The 24779-nt window shown below is 39.2% G+C and overlaps 3 protein-coding genes and 1 pseudogene across 4 annotated transcripts; 2 read left to right on the top strand and 2 right to left on the bottom strand.

The window, feature by feature from the left end:
- Positions 1–3477: 3477 nt before the first annotated feature.
- LOC149029612 (uncharacterized) lies at positions 3478–5560 on the top strand. Its single transcript, XM_089143637.1, has 2 exons — positions 3478–3690; positions 4352–5560. The coding sequence occupies exons 1-2, from the start codon at positions 3478–3480 to the stop codon at positions 5558–5560; spliced, it is 1422 nt and encodes a 473-aa protein (XP_088999763.1).
- A 1075-nt stretch (positions 5561–6635) lies between these two features.
- On the bottom strand, positions 6636–8672 carry LOC149029611 (geraniol 8-hydroxylase-like). The gene is made up of 2 exons (XM_089151099.1): positions 7531–8672; positions 6636–7454 (listed from the first exon to the last, which is right to left on the bottom strand). The coding sequence occupies exons 1-2, from the start codon at positions 8470–8472 to the stop codon at positions 6831–6833; spliced, it is 1566 nt and encodes a 521-aa protein (XP_089007225.1). The 5' UTR covers positions 8473–8672; the 3' UTR covers positions 6636–6830.
- Positions 8673–10999: 2327 nt separating this feature from the next.
- On the top strand, positions 11000–13229 carry LOC149029610 (geraniol 8-hydroxylase-like; annotated as a pseudogene). The gene is made up of 2 exons (XR_016172728.1): positions 11000–12059; positions 12136–13229. The product of XR_016172728.1 is annotated as a geraniol 8-hydroxylase-like (transcript).
- Positions 13230–13486: 257 nt separating this feature from the next.
- Positions 13487–24464, bottom strand: LOC149029609 (uncharacterized). The gene is made up of 3 exons (XM_089141978.1): positions 24296–24464; positions 21738–23407; positions 13487–21277 (listed from the first exon to the last, which is right to left on the bottom strand). Exons 2-3 carry the CDS (start codon positions 23401–23403, stop codon positions 20910–20912), a joined length of 2034 nt encoding a protein of 677 aa, XP_088998104.1. The 5' UTR covers positions 23404–23407; positions 24296–24464; the 3' UTR covers positions 13487–20909.
- Between the last annotated feature and the right edge of the window lie 315 nt (positions 24465–24779).

Genomic DNA, 24779 nt, shown 5'->3' with positions numbered 1-24779 from the left:
ATATGACTTGCACTGGGCTAGGTATAACCCTGACACACACTAGTACTCATACCAATGGTGTGGTGAGAGAGCAGTGACCTAAACCCCAACCATGGTGATAGTCCGATAGGGATGCTTTGACCCCTTACCTGAGATCTCAAGACTAGTAACCAACCCGTGAGAGATCAGAGTGACGACACCTTCCCAGAGGAGGCTGGTGTTCCATCTTAATGCGTGTATACCATTAGAGACTAGCATCTGTTAGAGTTGGTTGCATTCCTGCGTATTGTCTCATATCATATTGCATCATGCTATATTATTGAATTGGATTGTAATTGTTATTTGTATGTGAACTACTCGTTGGGTTCTTTTGAGCTCATCCTTTGGTGACAATATTGTTTTAGACTTTGTTGCAGGTATAGATGATATTGAGATCCAGGAATACGAGACCCCGACAAGTGATCCGTAAGGTGTACAAGGTGTTGGTGACAATGACATTCACGATGAAAAGTGTTTTTGTCTTGACTGCGCATACCAAGATTAACTCGACTCATGAGCTAGTCTACCCAGTACTCGATATGGAGATTTTTGAATTTAGAAACTATATTTTGCTTAAGACATTTATATGATGTAACATTTAGAATAGTTTTTTCTTTATTATTCTCAGTTGTATACGTTAGGATTACTTTTACTTCCGCACTCAATTACTCTAATTATTTGACATCACTTCTGCACTATGATATTAGTTTTGAGATCCTTTTGAGATCCTTAATTTTGATTTTATTCTTTAATTACATTAATACATTGATTTATTATTGCTCATGATTGTACTATTGTGTGGAATGGTTGGATGATTGACTGAGACTTGATCTTTGAGGTTGTGGATCACACCTCCAGATATTCAGGTAGGGTACCGGCAGGGGGATGTGACAATTGGTCTGAAAACCAAAAGCTCTTTACTATTTTTGTCAAATTTTGATGACATATTTAGGTGCTTGTTAAAGATAATAAAAATGCTAGGTTATTTTATAGTCTTTATGTTCAAAACCTTCCATGACATACCCTTCAGGTTTGTTTACGTAAATTTTATAATTAGTATACTTTTTGTCCATGGCATTCACTCTATTGAAATCCACAAAATTCAAAACCAATACAAATCACTTGATATGAAACAAAAACCTAGAGACCTGTCCTTTTTCATTTACAAGACTAGGAATCAATGACACAGAATTCATGAGACAGAATTAAGACCACATCATTCTAGCTTATAAAAAATAAAAAAATATATAATTTAGACTCCTCCATCCAAATTTTGTTTCCTCTTCCTTGCATTGATTGTAGACCCAATGAAGGTCTCCAATTTGATCAGGTTAATTTGGATGCATATCTCCATTTAGGTTAAAGTTCCTGATGGAAGAGAGTAAGTGGCAATCTCTTTATGGATTTCAATAGTGACGAAGCCATAATTTGTTCACTTTAACTAAATCCTTTCTTATGTCAGTTAAAATAACCACCAACCCATCAAGAATATAGGGTTATTTAATTTTATTTCTAGTTTTAACTTCAATGAATTGAAGTAACAGCTGACAACCATGCCTCCACCATTCTATGATTAACACATAAGTTGTCTTTTCTATTTCAAATTTCATGTCAAATTTCATGGCTTCAATTTTCAATTATGGTCTTTTATGCCAAGTATTTCCAATCTAATACGCCATGAGTATAAAACTGGAGAAGGGGATTTTGGTCAACTAATAAATTCAGCCAATAAAAACAGAAAGGAATAATTACTATTGCCCCCCTGTACTTTGATTTTATTACTAATAAAACCCTGTTCTTTACAAAATTACTGTTGCCCCCTCCTTATAACGGTGTTAAGTAGCCGTTAAGTTTGAATATGTAATGTCCACTTTGTCCTTCATTAAAATTAAGAAATCAAAGGACGATACTACCCCATTTATAAACGAGATTAAATGTCAATTTTACCCTAACTTCATTTATTTTGAATTAAAAAAATATTGGTTTTCCACCTTCACTAAACTTATTTATTTTGAATTAAAGAAATTGGCAAAATTCAAATTTGGTTTCCCACCTTCTCCTCTAGCATACGTAGGGAAGGAAACCACAATTTTTTAAAATTTTTTTTGGGGGACTGGTGCTTTTTAATATTGGAAACAAACGTAACCCTCCCAATGGGAGTTTAGACTTTTAACCGCTTTACTAACCCACCATTGCGACCACAAAATCTTGCCGAGAAGGATTACGGTGGTGATATTCATTTCCAAATTTGGTTGAATTCTATCTTCCTCCTCTTCGGTTTCTATTTTAATTTTATTCAATTATTATTTCTTTATTTTGGTGTTTTTTTGGTAACGTTATGATAATTTTTTTCTACAATTAATTAAGGGTATTACTGTAACTTGACAAGGGCAAATAAGTAAAGAGATAGTAAGGGTATTTTGGGTTTTCAAAAATATGGAGATGCCACATCATCGTAACTAACGGACTTACGGGGGGGCATTGTATTATGACAGTTAAGGTTGGTTAGTAATTTTTCAAATACCGGGGATACATTAGTAATAAATCAAAGGGGGCTGTAATTTCCCAAATAGAAATCATCTTTCAGATTCCATAACATAGCCTCCTTTAACTTCTTCTTTTGGTTATAATAACAGAAGAAGTAAATTAATACTAATAAAAAAGGAGCGATTCCATCTGAAAGTGGAGAGAATAGAAATTAAAGCAAGTTCAACCAACTGCAATTTTCTTTTCTCTCATTGCAATTAATCAAGTAATTTGAAAGTACAAAAAAAGTGACAAGAAATCCCTTTTTCCTTCTTTCTTTTTTTCGGGTATTATCCAACTAGGGTATGGATCAGATAATGAAATAAAAAGGAATGAACAGCTTAGTGCAATTAGTTAAAACTGATATTGAAGGAGTGGTAGCTCAATTTTATCATACAGGTACTTTTAACTTGTCCCATAATGCTACCTTCATCACTCTTATTCCAAAGTCTTAAAATCCGCAGGGAGTGAGTGATTATAGACCAAAGCTTATGCAATTCAAGTTATAAAATCATATCTAAGTTATTGGTCAATTGATTGAAGCCTATGATTCCCAAGTTGGTCTCTTTTCAACAGAATGGTTTTGTCAAAGGGCGACATATTCAAGACAATATTTTAATTGCCCATGAGCTTCTCACAAAAATTTAGCGACACAAAAAAAGGAAAACAGGTCTTATGGCTGTCAAGTTGGATATGAGTAAAGCCTATGATAGAATGGATTGGGGTTTTCTTTCTCAAGCTCTGATATCATATGGTCCCCCCCCCCCCCCCCAAATGGATCAACTGGATCATGTTCTGTGTCAAATCAGTCAAATATTCCTTATTGGTGAATGGATCCATATCAATATTATCTCTCCAACTCGAGGACTTCAACAAGGAGATCCACTATCTCCTTATTTGTTTATCTTATGTGCGGAACTTCTCTCTTTGCACATGGAAATAGTGGTATCAAGAAAGAAATTGCACGGTATATCTCTGGCTCAAGGGGGTGAGCATGTTTCTCATCTTGTTTTTGTTGATGATCTTATACTTTTTAGTCACGCCTCAAAATCTGAAGCCCGAGTTTTTGGTCAACTAATTCAGCAGTACTGTGCACTTTCTGGGCAAGAACTTAATGTTCAGAAACAAGAGCCCATTACAGTCCAAGTACCTCTACAAGCATGAAAAGGATACTCTCTTCTCATTTCAACATCACTCCTACTTCAGAGCTGGACATCTATTTGGGTATACCCCTGTTTTCTGGGAAGCTAATTAAAGAAAAAACATTGTGATACGTTGATAGCAAGGGTGTCCAAATGACTCCAAGGATGGAAGTCAAAACTACTTTCATCTCCTAGTAAGGCGATTCTCATTCAATCAACTCTTGCAGCTTTACCTTCACATTTTATGTCCTGTTTCAAACTGCCAACTACCATTGTGATGGATATTGAAAAGTCCATGTGCAATTTCTATTGGTCAAATGGGGATAAACAACATATTCACAAAGTGGACTGGAGAACGATCTGTGCTCCAAAATCTGAAGGTGGCATCAATATTTGCAACCTTCACGCTTTCAACCTAGTGTTTCTGTCTCGGAAGGCATGGGAACTTTTGCATCAACCTAATTCCCTTTGGGGGCGGCTTATGATACACAAATACTGTAGGCAATGTCCTTTTTCTTGAAGCTAATCCTCACCCAACTGATTCCTGGGGATGGAAGTCCATTCTTATGGGAAGAGAGCTGCTTTAAAAGGGCTTATTTCATCAAGTAGGAAATGGTCACCTTATCAATCCTTGGATTTCAAAGTGGATTCCTGATGTTATGCAGGATGAGGGATGTTATCCTTATGCTTCAATGGGCCCATCTACTGTTGCTCAACTGATAGACCAGCGTACTCGCACATGGAATCGGGATATCCTTCAGTCTTGGTGGCCAAGACCAATAGTAGATAAAATTCTGACCATTCAGATTCGTCACATGGACTTACCTGGTCGCATCATATGGCAGTGGACATCATCAGGACTATTCACACTAAAATCTACTTATCGATTAGCTTGCGATCAATTGCATCCACAAAGACTTCCATCAGATAATTCTATATCATGGCTAAAACTTTGGAGACTTCCTTTACATCCGCGAGCCACTCACTTTCTTTGGAAGTTATTGCACCGAAAGCTTCCAACGGCGGAAGTACTTCGACTACGGGGATGTGTTTGCTCTAAGGATTGTTTATTCTGTGGTGAGCATGAAACTAATCCAGATCACATTTTCATTCATTGTCATTTTGCAAAACATGTCTGGCATGAACTGCAACTTCATGAACTTCTCACTGCTAACACCATCAGAGAAACAATTATTCAGCTACTCACCACACCTCCGAGTAGGGATTCAGATGCAAAGCTTCTACAAACACTTCTTGCATTATGGCTTATATGGAAGGCTTATACGACAAATATTTCAAACAATCACACCTACCAACACTCCCAGCTAAGTTTTCTGGTCTGGAAGGGTTTGCAGATATACAGTACTAAGGAAGTACCCGTAAGAGACTCCAAAGCACCACAGTCAAACATTCAATTGGTAAGACCTAATCGTAACAATATCAAAATCAACGTAGATGGATCCTTTTTTAAGGAAAGAAATCTAGCTGGTTTTGGTGGCATTGCTCGTGATTATCAGGGGAAAATGATGTTTAGTTTTGGCAATGGTTCTACAGCCCATGATGTTCTAACCCTAGAAGCATTAGCCATTCAAAAAGCTTTACAGTGGGCAAAAGACTTTAATATGTCATCTGTGGACATGGAAACTGATAACCAAGCTCTCATCTACATCCTGCATAAAGATCTATTAGAGGTCCCTTGGAAGATATTTCCTATTATCTTGGATATACGGCAAATGATGGATACTTTTGAACATATTTCCATCACTCATGTCCTTAGGGAAGCCAACTTAGTTGCAGATGCTTTGGCTAAAGAAGGGGCTATAAGTCAGGAATCTTTTTTACATGTACAAACTCCCCCTTCTCATATTAGCTAGTTAATGTTGTTTGGTCTTTTTTCTTTAGGTTGTAATCGTGGTTTTTCTCTATTAAGGTCTTCTGTTTGCACTAAAAAAAAAAAAAAAAGCTTAGTGCAATCATGGAATTGCTGAGAAAAATAAAGTAATGTTACTCCACTTCTTATCGGCAAAACCAAAGCAGTAAACTAACTTCAAGAAAAAGTAAAGAACTAACATGTAACTACTGCTTTTCACTTTTCAAAATCTTGAGATAAAAAATAAAAAATAGAAATAGATTCATTGTAATCATGGCGTTGTCAAATATCACAATCATGAAGCATTGATATTTGTTCTTCTTTTTCCTTAATCCATAAGCCAAAGAAGAATTCATGCCCTTATTTGTCAACCATGTAATTCTCAGATTATTCAATTTGAAAACACTAACCAAATTCCTTGGTTTCAATATCAACAAGGAAGCACCTTATTGCTCAAACCAAGATAAGTAATAATTAATCATTATTTTGGTTCAAAGAGTAATGTGACTGAAAAACTTATATTGCAGATAACTTGTGAATCACTTCTAGACGAAGTTCACAAAAAAAATTAGAGTACTTTAAGATTATTGATGTTTAAAGTTTGAGTAAAAAGGCTTAAAGCATTACATCCTGGGTATTTAGTTTGGAATATTCAAACCGTTGCTTCTAACTAGTGTTTATAGAATAATACTAGATTCCGCGTTTAATTGGACTCTCTTATAAAGCCTATTACAGCGTTAGATCATAATCAATTTGATGAATTATATTAGAATATAAGTTGGGTATAACTCAAATACCTCAATTATAAGTCAGGTATAATTCTAATGAACACCTCAATACAGAATCAAGAAGCAGTGATAAGCTGCTGAAAATATTCCCTCGCAACCTCCTATCTTAAATGACCTTTAGTAACCCTATTTGAACACTCTCCTCAGATACTCTAGCACAAAGTAGATCTTGGAAGCCGTAACCACTTTGGTGCAAGGGTTAATTTTTGCCAACTGAAAACAACGACAGAGAATAAAAGTAGAAGGAGACAGGTGGCTTGGTTTAATGATTTGATTTGATATGATATGGGATGTAATGAAGCAACCGTGATTGATCCGCTTTAAAATTTATTAATAATCTAAGGTTGAAACGTGAAAAACTACAGATGGCACTCATATACTGAGTGCCGCTCGATAGCCGATGAAATTTTAAATTCATCTGGGCAGTTGCGCTGCTCCCAAGCAATTTTGTCATTCAACAGTTAAAACAATTTCCACCTGTATATCCTACAAGTATAGAGCTTTATCCGGCAATCTTGGAGAGGCAGTTGCGAGTAGTGGAGTTGCCGCCTTCAACACAATCCCGAATATTTCAGAAAGATCAACCTCTGCAACACCTTCAGGCAGTCTCCAGTCGAATGAGTGCAATAACGATGCTAGTGAGAACATGACTGTCCTTTCGGCCATGGATGTCCCTGCACATATTCTTCTTCCAGACCCAAATGGGAAGTAGTTAAAATCGTTGCCACTATAATCCCATTTGTCGTTGAGAAACCTCTCTGGCTCAAATGTGGAAGCGTTCTTCCATATGGATGGATCCCTGTGAATCGCCCATACGTTTATGAATACCCTGGCACCCTTTGGAACAGTATAACCTGCGACCGTGCTGGATGAGCTTGGGCAGTGAGGAACCAACAGCGGGAGTGCTGGGTGTAGACGGAGCACCTCTTTCATCACTGCAGCCAGATAATGGAGTCTGGGAAGATGAGATTCTTCAACTACGCTCTCTTTTCCCACCACCTCATCCAGCTCTTCTTGAACCATCCTCATCGTCTCTGGTTTGTTCATCAGTTCGGCCATCGCCCACTCCACTGTGTTTGAAGTCGTATCAGTGCCACCCACCACCATGTCCTGCAGGTTCGATCAGTTTGTTAATTAATTAATTAGCTATAAGCCATCAACTTTATTAGCAGAGATTAAGCTTTACCATAAGCAAGGCCTTGAGGTGGAGCATGGTGAAAGGCGTGTGAGAATCTGCTTCGTCCTTGAGCTTGAGAAGAAATTGGAGAAAATTATGAGACTCCTCTCGTCTCTCTCCGTCCATCTTTAGCAGGTGATCGATGACTGAGTCGAATATCTGATCCAAACGCACCACCAAAGCCTTCATGTCTCTTTCCACGCCCTGCAGATCGAAGCGAGCCAAACTGGGATAGAAATCCGAGATGTTGGGCTTACCCAGAAGCGCAGTCATCTCACCGACGACTTGCCTAAACTCAGCTCCAACACTCTGTTGCTTGTCGCCCTTGATTGTGCCACCCCATAACATATTGGTGATAAGATTGAGCACTGTCAGAAACATCTGCTCGCCTATGTTGACTAGAGATCCAGAATTGCTATACATAAAGCTAACCATCCGACGGACTTCATGGCGGCGATGGCTGTAAGCTGCCTCGAGGGAGGCGTTGCTGAGCATTTCGCGAACGCATATCTTCCTTAGCATCCGCCACTGAGGTCCATATGGATTCCATACAATGTCGAAGCCTCCATACGTGGCGACTCTTCCTGCGACAGGTACGTCACGGTTGGCAAAGGTGATGTCCTGGTCTCTGAGGACCTCTTTAGCTAGGGATGGCGAGCTCACTACGATACCCACCTTGTTGCCGAGTTGGAGCTTGAAGATGGGGCCGTATCTCCTAGCTAATTTGGCGAAGTAGGTGTGCAACTCAGGATCAAGGGAAGGGAGGTTTCCTACGAGCGGGAGTGGTCGCGGCCCTGGTGGCAATGGAGGGTTTTGGTTCCTTGACCTGTTGAGCAACCACGCATACCAGAAGATGATGACGAAGACGAGGGAGAGCGTCAGTTGTGTGATGAACCGGTCTTTCTGATCGTTTGCCTCCCACCACCACGAAAGACCAGAGAAGCCGCTCATGATTCTCAAGGGTCGAAACCGGAGAGAACTTTTCGATCTGATTTATTGTGAGGGAGTGATATATGCTTTATCCATCCTCTTTACATCACAATAATTGAAGAACCAGAAAAATCAATGAACACCGACAGGGAGTCGGGATGGATCATGGATTGATATGTGAACTTGTCATCACTCGTAATTTATTTTCTTGCATAATTGAAGTTAGGAGTCGAAGAGTTCGAGGTCGAATCTGACAATCGTGAGCTCATTTATTTGTTGAAAGATAATGGAAAGGTTGCTCTATTCAATGGAGAGGTCGTGGTTCCTAGCCGACCACATCTCCTCCCTGAGGATATAATCAAATAAAGAAAAAAAAAAACCCTCTGCTCCATGACATCCGAATCTTACTTTCAAATTTTATGGCTTGGCTTACCAAAAAAAAAAACAAATTTTATGGCTTTTTTTTTATTATAATTTTAAATTAACCAATCAAATGAGGCCTTATCAAGGTGTTCTACTCCGTTGGACGATTCACCTAATCCCACTTATTACCACCAAAAAAAAAAAAAAAAAAAAAAAAAAAAAAAAAAAACCTAATCCCACATGTACATGTAATTCACGGTCTGCTTGAATGAAGTTTCTTAGTTCCTAAAAAAAACAGCAAAGAAAAAAAGACATGCATTAATATATAGCAGGTGATTTTTTTATTTTTATTTGATAAAAGCAGGTGATACTTTTACCCGAGTCCGGATCATCTCTCCGACGGCTTTACAACCACAAAATCATAGAAATATTTTGATAAAAAAATTCATCACCTAATTCTATGGGCCCCATTGTATTTTGTGGTTGTAAAATCGTTGGAGAACACAGAGTGCCCCCTGATGAGGAGATGATCCAGACTCCTTTTACCCATTTATTAAATGGGCTCTCAATAAAAAACTCTCTATTTGATATGAAGAAAATTGTCACCGAACCCGTCGGATCTGGTTCAAACCTTCCGTCCGGGTTAGACTACAATCGGGACCCACCTTAACCTAATCTCACGATCGGATGAGGGCACCACACTATTGCTATCAGTCACGAACAACCTCCCGAATCTTGCGGTAGGCAGAGCTAACTTGTAGGAAGCAACTATCGTCAAGACGGAAAAGGAATCGTGCTAAGAACGGTAATTACATGCACCCCCCGAATATCTAGGGCAAAACCGTATAATCAGACGGTCATCTGAAGAGATTGAGAATTCACTTAACGATCGAAAATTGGAGGTAACGTCTGTATATACGAGTGATCCACTCACTCCAGAGGTATCTAGATCGTTTCCCTACTATTCGTATTCATTTTTAGACTTTACATTCAACCAGAGCATTGTGATCAGTTTAGCGGTTGACTTAAGCTTCGGAGGTGGCCTCCCGACCCCAGCGATCGGGCCACGTCTAACCCTGTTTTGCAGATCATCTTCATAGATCCGGAGGCTTAACAATTTTTGGACGCATCATTTAGCGCTGTCTATGGGAAACGCTTCAAGAAGTCATGGTCACCAAATCAGCAGCAGCTGCGGCGGCTCAACGAGAATTGAGCATCCGTCCTCCGGATGGGAATGATCCAGAGGATATCCTAGAAAGAAGCTGTGCTCAAGAGGTTCGTGAAGACGGAAGATTAGGTGGTAACGAACACCAAAACCATTCGAATCCTTTTCAACAGCAATTGGAACAAATGCAGATCCAGTTTTTGGAAATGCTATAAATACGCTTCGTGCGCTGGTCAGGCAAGTAGTGGCTACCCAGGCACCCGATCAAGGAGAGGCCAAAAGGCGTGCGGGAGAAGCAGATGTGCTCATACTTCCAGCGTGAGGGCATTCCCAATAAGGGGATAAACAACATGTCGAAGGCCAGAATTATGGTCAAAATGCTCAGAAGGACCCCCTAGGGCAAACCCGAGGATTGATTGGGAACTTCCTTAAGGGACGATCGGACGGCGCAGCCAACAAACCGAAACAGCTACGAGATTATATAATGTTAATACAAAGATTAGGGTGAAAATCTAGTACATGATCGGCATCAAATTTAACATTAAGATTAGAGTCAAATTAGGATCAGAGCCAAAATCAAATGGATGCTTACTACATTGGTAATGAGGATATAATTTATTTGCATTAATTTTCTACAAAACATCGAGACGTTTTTACAGGTCAAGAAACCATGTCAAATTAGGGCTAACAATGGACCAAGATCATGGCCATATCGGCCGATTATGGACCAAGATCAGCTGGCCAAGATCATGGATGAGTAAATGCCCAAAAGTAATATCAAACCCACATTTGACCCTAATTTAGGCCAGAATATTTTGGCCCTAATCCAACTTTAAAGGGCAAAATCTTTAGTCCCAAGTCCTATTCAGATTCAGCTGCACACCTATTCGGTCATTAAGAGTGTTCTTATATTTAATCAATTTAATCTCCGCCTCATATTCTGCAAGAAAACAAGATAAAGTTATCACAAATTCAGAAAGACAAAAAAAAAATCGAATCATGATACATGAGTGGGTGGCGTCTGATGCAAAGTGGGGGATGCATACTGCACACCATGAGCTAGGAATCATTACCGGCCATCAGAGTATCAGATCAGAGGAAACAATTCTCTCCGGTTTCGACGCTTAGCTAGGAAGCATGAGCGGCTTCTCTGGTCTTTCGTGGTGGTGGGAGGCAAACGATCAGAAGGACCAGTTCATCAAACAACTGACGCTCTCCCTCGCCGTCCTCATCATCTTCCGGTGTGTATGGTTGCTCAACAAGTCAAGAAACCAAAACCCTCCATTGCCACCAGGGCCGCTACCACTGCCGCTCGTAGGAAACCTCCCTTTCCTCGATCCTGAGCTGCACACTTACTTCACCAAATTAGCTCAGACTTACGGTCCCATCTTCAAGCTCCAACTCGGCAACAAGGTGGGTATTGTAGTGAGCTCACCATCACTAGCTAAAGAGGTCCTCAAAGACCAGGACACCACCTTTGCCAACCGTGACGTGCCTGTTGCAGGACGTATCGCCACGTACGGCGGCCTCGACATTGCATGGAATCCATACGGACCTCAGTGGCGGCTGCTACGGAAGATATGCGTTCGCGAAATGCTCAGCAACGCCTCCCTCGAGGCAGCTTACAGCCATCGCCGCCATGAAGTCCGTCGGATTGTTAGCTTTATTTATAGCAATTCTGGATCTCCAGTCAACATAGGCGAGCAGATGTTTCTGACAGTTCTCAATCTTATCACCAATATGTTATGGGGTGGCACAATCAAGGGCGACAAGCAACAGAGCGTTGGTGCTGAGTTTAGGCAAGTCGTCGGTGAGATGACTGCGCTCCTTACGCCCAACATCTCGGATTTCTATCCCAGTTTGGCTCGCTTCGATCTGCAGGGCGTTGAGAGAGATATGAAGGCTTTGGTGGTGCGATTGGACCAGATATTCGACTCAGTCATTGATCATCGGCTAAAGACGGACGGAGAGGGACGAGAGGAGTCTCATAATTTTCTCCAATTTCTTCTCAAGCTCAAGGACGAAGCAGATTCTCGATCACACGCCTTTCACCATGCTCCACCTCAAGGCCTTGCTTATGGTAAAGCTTAATCTCTGCTAACAAAGTTGATGGCTTATAGCTAATTAATTAATTAACGAACTGATCGAACCTGCAGGACATGGTGGTGGGTGGCACTGATACGACTTCAAACACAGTGGAGTGGGCGATGGCCGAACTGATGAACAAACCAGAGACGATGAGGATGGTTCAAGAAGAGCTGGATGAGGTGGTGGGAAAAGAGAGCGTAGTTGAAGAATCTCATCTTCCCAGACTCCATTATCTGGCTGCAGTGATGAAAGAGGTGCTCCGTCTACACCCAGCACTCCCGCTGTTGGTTCCTCACTGCCCAAGCTCATCCAGCACGGTCGCAGGTTATACTGTTCCCAAGGGTGCTAGGGTATTCATAAACGTATGGGCGATTCACAGGGATCCATCCATATGGAAGAACGCTTCCACATTTGAGCCAGAGAGGTTTCTCAACGACAAATGGGATTTTAGTGGCAACGATTTTAACTACTTCCCATTTGGGTCTGGAAGAAGAATATGTGCAGGGACACCCATGGCCGAAAGGACAGTCATGTTCTCACTAGCATCGCTATTGCACTCATTCGACTGGAGACTGCCTGAAGGTGTTGCAGAGGTTAATCTTTCTGAAAAGTTTGGGATTGTGCTAAAGGCAGCGACACCACTACTTGCTGTTGCCTCACCAAGACTGCCGGATGGAGCTCTATATTTGTAGTATATATATATATATATATATATATATATACCCTTTTTTGGGAAAAAGGAAATTTATATTAAGCTCGTTAGAGACTTAGAGTAATACTAGAGACTGAGAAAGAGGAGATTACAAAGAATGGGGCTGGGGATGTCACCAACCTCTTTAAGTAGACTAAATTGCTTCTTTGACTCTCTTGCTAAATAATGTGAAAAAGTTTGTTTGATCTATGTACATACTTAAACTGAACAAGCTGAAAATTAATTTGAGACTAATTTAAGTATCTCTCTAAGTAAACAGCAACTTGGCCAATCTAAGGATTGGAGTGTAACAGAACTTTCAAAAATTCAAAATTTGAATATTCCGTTGATAGAGTCAGCCATGTTAGAAACTCAACCACCAAATTCACAAACTTGAGTCTCAATCAAACTCAACTGTATTTCCCTGTAATAATACACTTGTAACTCTCCCTAAATTCCAATACAAATTAGATGCTTCTTATCGTGAAAACGGTAGAAAATAAACTTCCCTCAGACAGTGGCGGAACCAGGATTAAATATTGGGGGGGCCGAATATGCCTGGGCCAATGCGGGACCCACCGTGGGTCCATCTCATAAAATTGTATTATATTTTGACATGTGGGGTCTACATTAAAATTTTAGGTAAATTAAGCTGAAATTCTAAACAAGATTTGAATTTCTATTAATATGAATGAAATTTTAGAAAAAAATTTAAGGATTAAAAAAAAAATCAATGATTATGATTAGATCTGATAAAATCTATGGCTGAATTCTAACTAGATTCAAATTGCTATTAGTAGAATCAAATTTTACGAGAAAGAAAGAACAACTAAATAAATAAATAAATAAATTATACTTTATTAAATGAATATTAAAAAAATCGTGGTGACTGTGAGAGAGAGAGAAGAATAATTTGAAAAAGAGAGAGTGAATACTAATAACTGTGGAGAAGATTTCAAAAAATTTCAATGTCTGCTAACAACTCCAATATTTTGTGAGCCGTGTGAGAAAAAAAGAGAGGAGAAACAAGAATAAAAGAGGAGATTCATTAGAGAATAAATAGGAATGAAAATGTGAGAGAAAATATAAAGAGAAATTCATGGATCATGCATTAATTTTTAATTAGAATTTAACCATTTATTCCTTAAAACTAGGGGTTTAATGATAACCATTTGATTATGATTAAGAATGACATTTGTACCCATCATCTATATCTTAGACTTTTATTTGTAATTTTTGGAGGGTGGCCAAATAGTGGTATTTCACACGTAAAAGTGAGAAAAATTAGGAAAATATGTAGGTATTTTTAAATTTTCAAAAATCCGGGGGGCCATGGCCTCGTCCGGTCCCTTCGTGGCTCCGCCATTGCCCTCAGAAATCTTTTATCTCAGATCTTATATGGTATCAGAGCCATGACAGCCACCTGACAATTTGTAAAGATTGCAATTTGAGAGATCTGAAGTGAAGAAGCTACATCTCTAACTGCTTCTGGTACCATCAATAAAGCCGAAAAACCAAAAAAGAACATTGTTTTTGCTATCAAAAAACTACCACCTGAATCACATATAACACAACTATGACCTGCTTTTTTTCGATGATGGTTCCCATGCCGCATCTGAATGGATTCTAAAACATTGGCTCAGCCGTACAAGCACTGTCATGGTGTTGTTTGGTGGAGCCGTAGGTGCTTCTTGCTGTACATTGGAGATGCAAAAATGTATGTCATCCAACAATTTCTGCAACCAAAACATGGAATTAGTTAGTTAATGAAAGATTTTTGCGGTCATTCCAAATGATCCGTACTCCAGATAGAGTATACCAATTAGAGTATACCAACTCTAATTGGTTGGAAAACTTCTAAACCGAGTGTCTATATGTCCATCCAATCCTTGAGTGTTACCATGAAATTCATTAGTGTCTATTCTCAGACATGATGCTCTCCTACTATTTTTGGCATGATCACAACGAAACTATACATGAGTCATGTACTCCACCTGTGACAAGCACAACAAACATAAACATGATGCTCTCCTACTATTCTCAGACATGATGCTCTCCTACTATTTTTGGCATGATCGCAACAAAACAATACATGAGTCTTGGACTCCACCTGTGACAAGCACAACAAATATAAAGAGGAGGGGAAACTACTACGACCAAAAAGATTTTTCTTGGTAGGAATGCCATCATGAGCTGCTATCCATAAGAATGTTTTAATTTTGGGAGAGTGGTGGCTTTCCAGATTATTCCCCACTTCAACTGACCTGATGGATGGAAACTGTTATCAACTGTTCAAATGGGGAATAAGAGACTGCGTACCAATGCATAACACTCTTGCCACTCTTGGTTTAGGGAAGACCATAATGAATGCAACCATATTCTTAATTTTCCTACACAACCTTACCCTCAACAAATTTTGCTGAGAGGTTGTTTCGATTTCTTGACCTCAAGCTGCAATTGCAGTCCAGCATAAAAATGTGAACCTGAAACAATGAAAGCCACCATATTCAATTCAGAATTAGAAAGTAAATCCCATTAAATAAACAGAAACGAAATTTCATGCTTTTTCGAAAGGCTGAATTCACCCACTTCCTCAGGCTTACTGAGCTGCAAATTTACAAATGAGATGAGTGCAAAATGTCCCTTGTCAGTTGAGCCAGGTAAAGAACCTTCAGATAATAAATCTGAAGTTGATTTACTGTTGTTTACAAATAAGTGTGATTACAGCAACTATAATTACAAACACTAACATACTGCCATGAGGCTTAAAGAAAATACTATGTTATTTTGTAAACAGCCCTCCTCAAACTCAAGGTACCATCAAGTAGATTTGAGTTTGGAATGTAACATAATAAATCAAGGGGTAGGAAGAGCCTTAGCAAGCACATCCGGCCAGCTGCTCAGATGCAGAAGAGATGAAACGAACCAAAAGACCCCTTGAGCAACTTTGTCATGAACAAAGTGGAAGTCAATCTCGACACGCTTCATTCAAGCATGAAACGCTGTATTAGAGGAAAGGTAAGCAGCCCTAATATTGTCACACCATAAGGCAAGAGCTGAATCCAAAGGAACATGAAGTTCATGAAGCAAAGATTGAATCCATGTCATCTCAGCCGTGGCCAATGCAAGGGTTCTAAATTCACTTTCAGTGCTTGATCTAGCTAGAACCAATTGCTTCCTAGATTGCCAGGAAAAAGATTAGAGCCCAAGAAAATAAGAAAACCGCTGTAGATTTCCTATCATCAACAAAACCGGGCCAATCAGCGTTAGAATACACATTTAACACCATAGAAGAAGTACAGTACAGCTGAAGCCCATACAAGATAGTCCCTTCAATATACCATAAAACACGCTTTACCGCCATCCATGAACATCAGCGAATCCAATCAAATGTGAGCTTCACAGAAGATGGAGAAATTGAGACCTCCACACAAGATAATTTGAAAAAGAAAGTATGATTGTCAAGAAATGATGGATGTTGGAGAATGAAAGGCATGATGAAGAAGCAACCGAAATCTGAGAAGAATCAGAAGCCATGGCGAAACGAAGCAAGAATCCCTGTTCAAGAACAAGAAAGCAGAATGCAGAGAGCAAGAAACCCTTGTCAAGATCAAGAAACGGAAGTCAGAAAAAGACCCAGAGCAAAAACCCCCAATAGACTGAATTGTCACAATGATACCATGTAAAAAACCATCAGATAATAAATCTGAAAGTTGATTTACTGTTATTTATACATAAGTCTGACTACAGCAACTATAATTACAACCACTAAGAGACTGCCATCTGGCTTACAGAAAATACTACGTTGTTTCCTTAACAAACCATTAAAACAGTCACTTTGGCAGCAGGGGTTGTATTGCTGTAAAAATAGTTTATTTTAGGAAAAGTTACTAACACCTCCCAGTGCTTGGATGAAACTACTAATTCTCTCCTGCAACTTGATCAATTACTAATCCCTCACCTCTAACTAACAGTGTTAACCGGATGACCGTTATTGGTGTCAAGGCTGACTTTACCCTAGTACTAAAACATCCAAATCATATTACTAAGTTACCTTGTTCTTCATCCTCAAAACACCAATGACTATTTTACTTCAACCATCACCAATGCCTCGAGTATTTAACCAACTGTCCCTAAGCCTCGGCTTTTCTTTGAAACAGCATATATGCCTCAAGAGTCCAACTTATGCGTTTTCTCCTCAACTTGATGGCATTCCTCGGGCCAAGTAGTCCTCTTGCTTGGACAACGTGTAGTAACAAATCCAGAGTTTCAAAAATCAGTGAAACTCAGCAACAACATCCTACTTATCAGCAACTCTAGAATGCTTTGAAAATAAATTGGCTCTTAACTGAAGCATTTCTCACAGCCTGAAAGGAAGGTAAGAATTTCAAGAAAAAACCATACCTTTGTCCTTCATCAGATTGGCAGCTCTACCATGTTCAACTCTATAAGTTATCTCCATTTCATCTTTCTCAATTCTGAGTTCCATAAGCACTTGTTCCACTACCAAAAAAAATGGAACACATCACAAGAATGAAGCATTAGAATGTGCCACTACATGTTCTGCCACATTTAATATCAGCTCCTGGGCAAACAGCAGGTCAACCAAAATGAGTTCTCCATGTAATTAGTACTCGACAAGGACTTTCTCCTTCTAATAGGTCGCTCAGCTGATTCCAATTTAAGAAACAGGCCATTCACTTGAAGATGCAACTGTCAAAACCTTTTGAGCTTGCAGAGTGTTTGTCATCAACTTATTTCTTATCCAGCTCAGCTGTAGATGAATTTTACAAACAGACTCCCTCTTAGATTTTTATCATATAGAAGAAACTTTCTGTGAAACTGATAATGGAACAAGTCAGAAAAGCCAGCAATGAGACTTGTTTTTTAAGCCCCATGAATGACATAAAGAAGCTGGATGGTCTTCACCTAGCACAAGCTTACCCTCAACAGACTCATATCAGGAGGAGTCAGTGGCAGCAGCAGTGGGGGTGATGCTGGTGGTAGAGGAGGAAAGCAGTTGCAGGAAGAGGAAAAAGAAGAGGGTTGAAGGATCATTTGGAATGGCCCAGGGTTACTTTTGCTCTTATGAGAACAACTCCTAGGCCACATTAGACATCAACAACAAAGGGTAACAGCAAGTGCATAACAGAAAGACTTTGCAAACCAGAGGAGTAGGTCAGTAATTCAGAAAAGTAGAACAGTCAGTAATTTTAGCAGTAATTTCCCTTTAAGTTATTCAGGCAAATATTTTAAGCGGTGATACAGTAAATGCATCCCAAAGCCTAACACTGTTAGAAATTGGGGACTGGCTGAATTTTTGGAAAATTTTGAGGTAGCATTAGTTTTAGGGGGGTAACAGGGCGTGTGCTGAATTTCCCTTTTATTTGTGTAGAAAAGTTCCTGTGAGATGTCTTCCATTAGAAACAAAATGCGGCCATTGAATTTGCTCAAAGGGAAAACTATTCTAATTTCTGATACAAGAGTAAACCAAACTTTTCTATGGCTTTACAGAAAACTGATATTTGAGCATCAAATGCACCATGGTTGTCACTGATCCTAGATCAAAATTTGTTAAACAGATCCATGAAAGGGCCCGTAAACCAAGTAATTAGAAAACTAAACAACATGAAAAGAAAGAAAAAAAAATTGTAGCTTGAGAGCAATAAAGAAATCAGACAAAGCTAACAAATAAAGCATGTCTATTAACCTATGAATAGGGAAACTCCAATTAAACCATACTCACACCTACATGCACACCAAGTAAAAAAATGCCAACAGGTGGAGATCTTACATATTTTTCATTCATCTTACATGGTCTGGGGTTGTCCCCAACATTATAGAGAAATACTGAATAAAGGAAGTAATAGTACCTGTCAAGGGAACTGATATTTTGAGCATCAAATGTAGCATCATTGCCACTGAATCCTAAACTGAGATGTTTGACCAGATCCATGGAGGGCATGTAACCCAAGTTAGTAAAAACTAAACAACAAAATAGAAATAAAAAGAAGACCAAAAAAAGGAGTGGCATGACAGCAATAAAGAATTCAAACAATTACAACTAAAGCCACCCAGTTCACCCATGAATAGGAAAACTTAACCATACCTGCACCTATATGCACACTAGAAAGGAAAGACCGAGCTGGCATTGGAGTACAAATGCACCATGATAGTTACTGCTTCCTAAATCAAGATCTGATAACCAGATCCATAAAAAGGCACGTAAAGCAGGTTAAATTAAATAACAAAATGAGAAGACAAATGCCAAAAAGAAGTGTAGCATGAGAGCAACAAAAGATTCATACAAAGATTACAAATAAAGCCAGTCAGTTAACTTATGCCTAGGAGTACTCCCAAGTTAATACCCACACCTACATGCACACCAGAAAAGAGAACTTCCCCACCAGGGGGAGGGGGAGTTTTGGAACGTTACATGTTTGAAGAGATTGTTTCATCTTACATGCAGCATTACTATTGACACAGAAGTTGAAACTAACCAATAAAGAAATGATAAATTACATTCTCCTGAGATTTGTGATTATTATGTATCACCCCCCCCCCCCAAGGGGGGCCCAATAAAACAAAATGTCCTGTGCTAATTCCATTCTGCATTTACGAATGCTCAGTTGCAATATGGTTTTTAAAAAACCTAAATCTTTTTTTCATAAGTATCAGTTTAAAAATATTCAGTCCTTACCTGGTCTCCTTTATTCATACGCTTCATTCATCTCCACAGACCTAACAACAAGTATCTATCCACAAGAACTAAGCCCAATTTATGTAACTCAATACTCCTCAATTTAAGAGACATTTAATTCTCCATAAGAAATTAATTAACGATCAAAAATTTTAAAAATTAATTAACACAATGATTTCCCCAATTAAAAATAAAATAAAATGAAACAAACTATGCAAATTATTTAAAATAAAATAAAAAATAAAAATAAAAAAAGAAAGGAAAGAAAATAAGTAGTCAACATTCAGCACATACTCCTGCATGCTGATGAATTGCAATCTTTTTCCCCAGTAACTGGTGAACTCAAACAGATTAAACATTGGAAGTGTGTATTTGAAGAAGCCTTTAGTTTCATTTTCCACTCTTGTGGGTTGCCTTAGTTGCAATTTATGAGTCTAACATTCTGAATGCCTTCAACAGAGTTGCCAAAATATGCAGTCAAACAGACCCTCCTACCGGGGCATAACTGAGGGAACTACCGTACTACCAGTGAAGAATCTCCACCAGAATGAAGTGTTAGAAAGAGGACACCCGAATTTCAGTCCTAGTGAGATCAGCTACTAATGCAGAATCAATCTCAAACCAGTAATCCTAGCAGGATATCAATTGCAACAGGATAACATATGGGGACAAACTAACACTGACAACATAATTCTCTAACATATCTTTATATGCATATGATAGAAGGAACAGAGATATGACAAAGGCTTCACCACCTGGCCTATGGGAATGAAATCACCACCAATCTTAAACCTATCACTTCACCAAAACAAGGCTGGACCTACATAATGAGTTACCCAAGAAGTAAAAGCCAAGTTTCTCAAGCACTCAAACTTGTTGAGCATGTGTTGTTCTTGCTTTAAGTGTGTACCCGGTACCAAGGCTCTCGCCACTGTGGAGCCTGTTTACCAGTGGGTTCCCCAGCTTCTTCCATAAAAGTAAAGTACATGCTACAAGAATAGCAAGTGTCTTGGCTACTAAGTAGCTCACAAGATAGCAACCTTTCCTGCAAAGAAGGGGTAAGGTTGTGTACATTTGCCCCTCCCAGACCCTGCAGTAGCAGGAGCTTTGTGCACTGGGACAGTCACTCTTCTGAAAACCTAAGTACCTGCAGCAAGATAATATGACAATGGCTATAGCATATAATTCATAGATGTTGATGGCAAAAACTGTCTAAATGAATCTTGCTGTGACTATGTCCCAATAAAGCTCGCATGCTTAATTAGGAGTAACCAAATCAGGACATGTAGGCATCTCCCAGTAAATATCAAATTTAGCGAACCAATATACAAATACAAAGAAACTCAAAAACTAAAAGGGATTTCTAGACATAACTGCATTGAATTGAATAATTAACAGCAGGGTACAACATATATACAAAAGGATACAAATCTTGTTCCTTTTCAATTGATTCATTCATAATCTGAGGGGCTGCCCCTGATATCAAAAGGGAAATTTTCTAACCATTGATCATCCAAGAGAAGGGATGATGAATCCGACTCGGTCGGCCACTCAGAGCTAATGTCAATTTCATCATAAATAATTGGTTTACATTTTGAATCTCTATTCTGAGTTATAGCCTGTAACCACAGATTGCAGTGCACAAAAACCAATTCATTGAACTTTTCCTGTTCCATTTTGCTCCGTTTCTTATTATATAAGTTTTCAAAGGTGCTCCAGTTCCATCTGCACCAGTGAGAACTACAAGGTTGGCTCAGTATCCGCATTGCTACTCTCTGCAGTGTGGGGACTTCATAACCATATGCAGCCCACCAGTCACCTAAGGAGCAAGGATAAACAACTAAAAGTTAGAGACCACATACAACATTTTCAAGAATCCATAGTATTTATACAAATGCAAACAGTCAAGCCACATATGAGTGGAAGAAGTCATCCAGTTCTCATATATTGCTCTGTTTGGTAACATTTGAAATGAAGCAATGATTCCCATTGAAGACAACATAAAATAGGAGTGCATGAAAATAGCAAGAAAGTCATAAATCATCATGTAATGTTCAGTTGTTGGCACAAAAACTCTTGATTATATCCAATCAATATTGGACCCAAAGATGTACCGTAGCACATTTAGAGCAGAGACAAGAAGGTTAGCTTCTTCCTGTACTGTAACACATTTAGAGCAGAGACAAGAAGGTTAGCTTCTTCCTGTTCTCCCTCTGACTCAAGTCACTTTCGAAACATACAAATCATAATGAGAGCAAAGAAATATATTCTTATTGTACCTGGGGAATTCAGTGTCCTCCCCATGACTGCAAAATCACTCCCAAGAGCGCCTAATGAATTGAGATACATGGGATGTTCCTTAGTGAATTCAATCTTATCTCTTTCCTCGGGAAGCATCTTCACCATTGCATCTTGAAACCCATTTCTCATCTTTAAATCAAGTTTGCTATTTGGGTTATAAAATATAGAAGGGTTAAGGAAAGCAGCAGCTGCATGTAGTGGTGAGTGTAGCTGTATATTCCATCTCCTGTCAATTATCTCCCAAATCGATGAATGTTTCTCATCACTCCCTTTATAATATGCTCTAATTGCCACCTTTGCCCTTTCAATGCTTTCATATATATAGCCCATGGCAGGCATGTCCCCATCTACAATCCTCAAAACTTTAACAAGAGGCTCTGATACACTCACAGCTTCATGAGCACATTTCCAAAATCGATCTTGATATAGAAGTGACTTGATAACTTGGGCATCAGGATGCCCGGAAAACACAGATGACAACCACTCTGTATTGGAAAACATGTGCTTTAAATTAGCTTCTTGTATTACAAGGGATCTCAAATTGAGGAAATTTGATACAGATCTAGTAATTTTTGGTCGAACCAATTCCTTTCCACCAGTGAACTTTCTCATCATATTTAAGATCCATGCATGACTGTATAGGTAATTTGTGATAGCCCAAGCTTCTTCAATTACTGCACTGACCCATTCCTGCTTACTGATATCCTCCAACATCTTATTAATACAATATGAAGCACAAGTAGACCAGAATAGTGAGGGGTACCTGGAAATAAGAAGCCTCCCAGCATAAACAAAACTTGCCGTACTGTCTGTTATTACTTGAACAACATTTTCTAAACCAACTTCCAGAACAACTGACTCAAGCAATTCAAACAAATACTGAGCATTATCTGCACGACCTGACACATCAACTGACTTAAGAAAAAATGTCCCTTTAGGGGATGTAACTGAAAATACCGCAACAGATTTGTTCCTACCATCTGACCAGAAATCTGACAAGATAGTGCAACCCGTCTCTTTCCACTCATCTCTAAGTTTTCTGTAATTATCATTAATTTCACCTTTCACTTTATCCAAGAGAGAAGATCTCAGTTTGTCATAACTGGGGGCCTTATAGCCCACTCCACATTCTGCTATTGCATCCACCATTGCCTGATAATACGTGGACTTAGCAGCATTGAAAGGGATAGAATTATGAAAGAAAAACAAAGCTATTTTTTTATCAGCATCATCCTGCTTTTGCTTTGTTGCAACATCTACCAGTGGCTGTACACTTGGTGAAGGGCGCACATATAACAAAGATGGGCAGGTGCTACCATGTTGTCCACTAGATCCAGGATTGGGATGTAAACCGCCACTAGCAGAAGAGCTATTTTGAGGACCATTGACCACACGCTCTGCTTTTGGCTTCTTGGGTGTCTTCTGTTTCTTTGGCGTCCTTAATATGTTTTGTATCAAATCTCTTACGTCATTTGGCACCTCAGTACAGGGAACTATGTCTTTGTTCTTGATTTGAGCCAGATGAAACTTCATCCTGTAAACCCCACCACTGAACTCTCGATGACAATAATTACATCTCACTTTCTGTCTTGTTGCATCAACCAAAACACAGTGCTCCCAGCATGCATCTCTTCCTCTCACCATCGTCCTACAATAAATAAATTGTCTTAGCAACATCTCTTATTTTCCAGGGCTGCAACAAATAATATTGAAAGGCATTGAAGAAGTGAGAAGTTGATGCTGAATCTCTGATAGGGGCATTACTTGGCATTTTTTTAGAATAGTCAATACTGGTTCAACATATTAAGGTTTTTTCAATTTCATCAGAGTGGACAATAATAATGTTCAAATCAAGTGACACTTAAAGATAGGGGTTCAAAATACATTGTAGGCTCAAAAAAACACAGTTAACAGAAGCCTCCGACTAAAAGTCAACTCAAAACTACAATGGAATGCCAATTCTAATCATTTAGCAAGACACTGCTTCCTGTAGGAAAGGCAATCTGTCTGACATGCTTATTCATAGACAAATCGAAGTGGTTGCTAGTATATCTTGGTCAGATTGTTTTCCGTCAATTGGATCACATTCTGTCTCTAGACCCACTGTTCAACCTCAAATACCTTAATAAGAAAGTTAAATTAACGAAGATGAACCAAATCATATATGTTTTATCATGTAAGACATCATAAGTTCTTCACTCCGTTACCCTACCCTGGTGAGAGTCCACCAAATTAGAACTCGCCAACTAACTGAAATCATTCATCAAAACTTAAAATTGAGGTTCAACACAACTGAGAATAACTAGGAATCCGTAGAAACATTTCGAAGCTCCAATTTTATAACGGCAGGATAAGTTAGCAGTTACAACAGCAGCTCCATAGAAAGGATCAATGAAAAAAAATTCAAAAGATGCAGTATCTGGGTTGGGGAAGAAGCTCAGGATTACTTCCCGTTCGACCACTAGGAGGAGGATATGAACAAGCAAGAAATGAAAGAGTGATTAGACTGGAATTAGATAAGATTCATTAACCCTACCCGAACTAAGAGGGGATCTAGTGCATTTGAAGCTTTACTCCTGCCTTTTTTTTCCACTGCTGCAACTGATTTTGTGACACTGGTTCGCAGCTGATGAGAAGTGGAGCTCGAAGTGGAGGAAGAACTCCAACCGAATCCGATATCCGAAGAGTTGAATGGGGAAAGGGGATCGGCGATCAAAGTTGGGAAGAAGCGAGGAAATGACAAATCTAGTACTAATCGCCCATGCTTCACGTGACAACTGTTACGTGCACGTGACTCCATGCTAACTATGGTTGACCAAATAAATGTCTCTTAAAGTTATCTGCAGCTCAAGCGCACTGGTGTGTTTTCTTACCATCAAAGTTGCACTGCCACGGATCTCTTGTCTCTGTTTGTTGGTGTTAGGTCTAGCGTTGATCATGGAGAGGATGCCAGGTCTAATGTGCTTCTTGACAAAGGTCTCATCGGTGAACTTGGCACTGTAGATGGACTCACCCGGTAC

The sequence above is a fragment of the Hakea prostrata genome, chromosome 1 (assembly GCF_041222555.1).
Source record: "Hakea prostrata isolate BN-2017 chromosome 1, UWA_Hpros_2, whole genome shotgun sequence".
Taxonomy (NCBI): Eukaryota; Viridiplantae; Streptophyta; class Magnoliopsida; order Proteales; family Proteaceae; genus Hakea; species Hakea prostrata.
The sequence above is the reverse complement of the archived record's forward strand: the minus strand, read 5'-3'. Positions and strand labels throughout refer to the sequence as shown.

Coding starts and splice junctions, on each gene's coding strand:
- LOC149029612 (XM_089143637.1), top strand. CDS start 3,478: ATGGAAATAGTGGTATCAAGAAAGAAATTGCACGGTATATCTCTGGCT. Junction 3,691..4,351: donor AAGAGCCCATTACAGTCCAA/GTACCTCTACAA, acceptor GATGTTATGCAG/GATGAGGGATGTTATCCTTA.
- LOC149029611 (XM_089151099.1), bottom strand. CDS start 8,472: ATGAGCGGCTTCTCTGGTCTTTCGTGGTGGTGGGAGGCAAACGATCAG. Junction 7,455..7,530: donor ACCTCAAGGCCTTGCTTATG/GTAAAGCTTAAT, acceptor TCGAACCTGCAG/GACATGGTGGTGGGTGGCAC.
- LOC149029609 (XM_089141978.1), bottom strand. CDS start 23,403: ATGGTGAGAGGAAGAGATGCATGCTGGGAGCACTGTGTTTTGGTTGAT. Junction 21,278..21,737: donor GAGGACACTGAATTCCCCAG/GTACAATAAGAA, acceptor CTTGCTCCTTAG/GTGACTGGTGGGCTGCATAT.